Source organism: Haliaeetus leucocephalus, unplaced genomic scaffold, assembly GCF_000737465.1.
Source record: "Haliaeetus leucocephalus isolate CR32 unplaced genomic scaffold, Haliaeetus_leucocephalus-4.0 Scaffold517, whole genome shotgun sequence".
Classification (NCBI taxonomy): Eukaryota; Metazoa; Chordata; class Aves; order Accipitriformes; family Accipitridae; genus Haliaeetus; species Haliaeetus leucocephalus.
This window is the reverse complement of record NW_010972953.1, coordinates 3852277-3857099: the sequence shown is the minus strand read 5'-3', so window position 1 is coordinate 3857099 and position 4823 is coordinate 3852277. Positions and strand designations below refer to the sequence as shown.

At 53.2% G+C, this 4823-nt stretch overlaps 1 protein-coding gene across 1 annotated transcript in view; it reads left to right on the top strand.

Moving 5' to 3' along the window:
* RUNX3 (runt-related transcription factor 3) overlaps positions 1-4199 on the top strand; it is a 59011-nt gene extending 54812 nt beyond the window's left edge. The window contains exon 5 of the mRNA XM_010576348.1: positions 3483-4199. Within this exon, the coding sequence (XP_010574650.1) occupies positions 3483-4006 (524 nt within the window). The 3' untranslated portion in view covers positions 4007-4199. The remainder of the gene's footprint in view (positions 1-3482) is intronic.
* The last annotated feature ends 624 nt before the right edge of the window (positions 4200-4823 follow it).

Genomic DNA, 4823 nt, shown 5'->3' with positions numbered 1-4823 from the left:
CGGGACGGGCCCCGGACCCGGCCGGGGCTTCCCGTCAGCCGGCGGTCGCTTCTCCCCCCCTCGCCGTGGGCCCTGCGGGGAGCCGGGGTCGTCGGCGAGTCCCGCGGCGGGTCGGGCCGTGGACGACATGGCGGTGGTTAACGAGGAGGCCCCCGCGGGGGTGTGGAAGCCGCTCTCCGCCAGGCAGCTCCGTGCTTTGGCCCTGCCACGGCCGCCTCAGCCCCGTGTGGAGAAAGCGGCTCTCCCACCCGGGTGTCGCGGCGGGGAGTGGGGTTGGACGGGCTTTGCCTCCCCGGGGTCTGCTGGGGACCACGGGGACATAGAGACCAACGTTGTATGGCGGAGCAGCCCGGTGTCTGGTTGCTGCAGCCTGGGAAGGCCGAACCCACCACCCCCCCCCAAGATAACACAGAGACGAAACACACGAGTGGTTTTTGGGGTTGTCTGGGGTTTTTTTTTTAAGCCTCAGACTGGTCGGGGAAAGCTGGAGCTTTATTCTGGGCCAGACTTTAAGCTCAAGGCCCAGCGAAGGTGAAAGCAAGTTGGTCATGGTCGCTCGGATGCCCCACTCGCTCTGCGGGGCTGTGGATTTCACTGGCCGGGGCAGGCACAGCCGAGGGATTCGCTTTCCAAGGAATTCGCTTTCCAAGGGATTCGCTTTCCAAGGGTTTCACACCCACACACAGATTTTATAGACACCCAGCCCTGCAGAGTGCTGTCTGTCAGAGACCCGGGGGGGTTCAAAGACTGGCACCTGGAAAGCTTGCCCACTGCCCACCGGTGTTTTGCGGGCAATAGCCAGAGTGTCTCTAGACCCAACAGTATCGCTGTGCCTTGCTCGCCACGCATGCAGCTTGTGATTAGCACTCTTACATGCTTGCGTCTAAATTAGTAGCAAGGACCCATTGCCAAACGTTGCAAGTTCAAGCCAATAAAACGTAGCCTCTAAAAAAAAAAAACACCCTTTGAGTGTGTTATAGAGGAAAAGGGAAATGTGCCCTGAGCACTTACGTTTTATTTCGATTTGCATTTTATGGAATATTATTTATGGGCATGTGAAAGCTAACGAAGGAGCGCGGTCCGATCACTGGAGATTGTCATCTGCTCTTGGGAAGGTAGCGAGCAGCAGTCTGTGTTTCTGGGGGTTGGGAGGGATTTTGAGACTGCTTACTCTCAGTGTATGGCAAAACAGTCCAGCTACTTGGGCCGCAGCGTCAGGGCTGTGTGCGTGTAAGGAGGAGGCGTTCAGAAAATAGCACTGTTGCTCTCCACTCCAAGTTCAGCCAGGATTTTTGTCCCATGGTCCTATCTTCTGCTGTGATGCTGCTGGATTGCTAAAGCTACGGGCTGTGGTCGAGCTGTTTCTTGCAGAGCTGGTCTCCAAACTTCAGCTCACGACACCTGACAGTTGGTGCTGCTTTTGCAGTAGCATGGCTTTGGGATGGGGCAGACCGTCCCGCTGGCAGGCTGAGATGTGAAATGAAGGTGGCTTGGTCAGTTATGAGCATTTTTAGCAGAGTTGTGCTTTTCTAGCCAGCCCAAGCACGCTACCCCTCCACATCGCATGCAAGAGGGGTGGCCCTGCGGCCAGGCAGCCGCTTCCATGCTCGGCTCGGCTGCATCCAGCCCCGCGTGTGTGCAGAGCGGCACGGTTCGTGACAGCTTTGAGCTGCTCCTCTCTTATCTCGCACCAAAGCCGCAGCCACGTTCACAAACCAGGTGCTCCCCCGCCTTTCTCCTCCGTGGAGCCTGCGTGGGAAGGGAGGCGCAGCCGATCACCCGCAAAACTGCTGGAGGGGAGGGAGGAACCTCCTCTCCCCTTCTCCTTCCAGCGGCCGATAGCTGAAGGACTCATCTGGGATGAGAAAGAGGGTTCAGATCAAATCCCCTCCCGATCTGCTCCTCCAGAGCCTGCCCTTGCCACTAGTTAGCTGGAAGGGATTAGCTCAAGTATTTTTTCCTGGGGAAATGCTGCAGGGGCTGGAACACCAGCCCTGAGAAGTTAAAAATGCTTCATCATAATAAATATATATAAAACATACATCCCTATGCATGCATAGCAAATATACAATCATATGAATGTGTGTGTCTGTATATATATATGCATATCTAAACCCAACAAGCATGTTTAGCATATTCATCTCACACATTTTCTTGCTCTGAGTCGGTACAAAATCCAGCCGATGTGACAAAAAAAAGTCGCTGAGGCCAGATGACATCCCACTTCCAAAGCAGAAAGGTGAGATGCCCCTGCTTTGAACAAGGGAAAAATAGGGGTCTTGGGAGTAAACAGAAAGGCTGAAGAGCCACCTCCAGCTGGCCAAAGCTTTGAGCTTGGTGCACCAGCCGAGCACTTTGGGCTAGAACTGCTCTTTCTAGAGATTTTCATCTCATGAGGGGTCTTAAAAGGCTGAGAAAGGTGCAGTTGTGGCATTTCTAGCCATGCCCTCTGGCATAACCAGTGCCAGAGCTTGGCATGGGCTGCTGAGGTCTTGAGGACAGAGGTTTCACATCTCTCCTTGGAGAGCAAAACTCACTTCTCTGCCTCAGATGCGCCAAGGCCAGAGGTGTGCTGGGCTCTGTAAGGAACCGGCACCAGCCTCGGGACAGCTGAGAGTGCCACAGAAAAGCCTTGAGATCCTCAAAGGATCTGCTGTGTGGATTCCCATCCCTAACCTGGGCTTCCCACAGGAGAACGGGACCTGGCAGCACCGGACAGAGGTCCCTCTCCAGTTATAAGCTGGCTGCGACCCCCTTTGGGTTTAGACCCCACACCAAGAAAAGGCACGGGGGGCTCCAGCATCCGAGGGAGCTGAGTAACATCCCCACCATGCTGACCCAAATCTCCCTTCCCCCAGCAGAAGAAAGCCTGAATTTCTCACTCTCTTTATCCTCTTGGAAGGAGAAAAATACACAGAGAAATCAAGCAGAGGGATATTGTGGCTCCTAGCTTGGGAGTTTTCAGCTGTGTGTTTATCAGCTCCATCCCCTGATGGTATCAGCACGAACAGGCCACCCACAAGAAGGCTTAGCAGGCTGGTCTGGACTCCAGCTTTTCCTCTCTGTCTCCTTGTGTGTGTATACACACCACCGACTATCTCAGGGACCGGCCGTCTGGGGCCTGCATCCATTTATTTACTACACAGCTGATGTAATGGCTAAACATTTTTTTTCTGTGTTTATGGGGTGTGTTTTTTTAATCTGCCAGAGATGAATAGACCCCTAGAGAAATCAGCTTAGTCGTGTCCCTTCTTGGATAGGAAACAACAAATTTAAGGACAGGAAATGGGAACAACTTAAACAAATGGGTTTAGGATTTTTGTATTTAAGTTCCCTAGCTCTCTTCCCTGGCAGAGCCAAGAGATGCTTTTCCCTCTGACTTTTAATTCCTTGGGCAGGGGCACGGCCCAGGCTATAGGACAAACTCTACAAGCCTCAAGGGTAGTGCTCTAACAACCCTCTTTCTTCCTCCACCCCAACAGGCACGTCAGATCTGAGCCCCTTCTCTGACCCCCGGCAGTTCGATCGCTCCTTCCCGACGCTGCCGGCTCTCACCGAGACCAGGTTTTCCGACCCACGGATGCATTACCCCGGTGCCATGTCCGCTGCCTTCCCTTACACCGCAACGCCCTCCGCCACGGGGATTGGGGGCATCAGCATGACCAGCATGCCCACCACGACGCGCTTCCACCACACTTACCTGCCACCCCCCTACCCCGGCTCCACGCAAAACCAAAGTGGACCCTTCCAGGCCAACCCCTCTCCCTACCATTTGTACTATGGCACGTCTTCAGGCTCCTACCAGTTCTCCATGGTGGCAGGCGGCGAGCGCTCCCCCACCCGGATGCTCTCTTCTTGTACAAGTGCCTCAGCGGGGAACAACTTAATGAATCCCAACCTCGGCAATCAGAATGACGGGGTGGATGCAGACGGGAGCCACAGTAACTCGCCGACAACCATGACGACTACTGGGAGGATGGATGAGTCGGTCTGGAGACCGTATTAGGAGGAACTCAGCTGGGCACCGATAGCTTTAACTTAATCAGCCACCGTTACGTTACTCCTTTTGGTAGTGAATAGAGCAAAATGATGCCTAGGGAAAAAGTAAACCAAAGTCTCCCAAACCAAAAGTAAATCAGGATCCTCTGCATGCAAGCATGGGCAAACATCAAGCGAAGATGGACCAGGACCTACGTTACATTTCAAGATGAACATCCACGGGGCTTGAATTTGTCGCTTGATGTGGTTCCATCCGTATGTTTTAAGTGTGTGGATTGTACATAGGGAAAAAAAAAAGGACGTGTGGAATCAGATGCTTGTTTCTTGCAGAAAACTTCTCAGTCATCTCACTTGCACCTCTTCCCCACACAAAGCATTCAAAAGTTACGAAAAGCTCACCCTTCTTCTGCAGAATGTTTCAGAGAAGAGAAAAGACCAGGGAGTCATCCAAGCCATCTCTCTGCCAATGCAGGAAGACTGAACTGAATAAAAAAAGGAAAAAAAAAAAAAAAAAAAGAAAAAACCCCCATTGTCTCCTCTCCTTCCCTCCCCGCCAGTGCAGGGCCCCTGACCACCAAAGATCTCCGGGACGACGCCAGAGCCACGCGCGGCACCTGAGAGTCTGGTTTACAGCACAACCGCGGGACTCGGGCACGCGCGGGGGCTGCGCGCTCCTCGCGGGTCGGCCGGCATCAGCCATGTGAACAAGAGCTGTGATGTGATTATTATTATTATTTGTTGTTGACGACAGAGGTTGTATTGTTCATTTTTGTCATTGTCGTCATTTTTAAAACAGTAACGTGGTTGATTCCGTGCCTGACAGA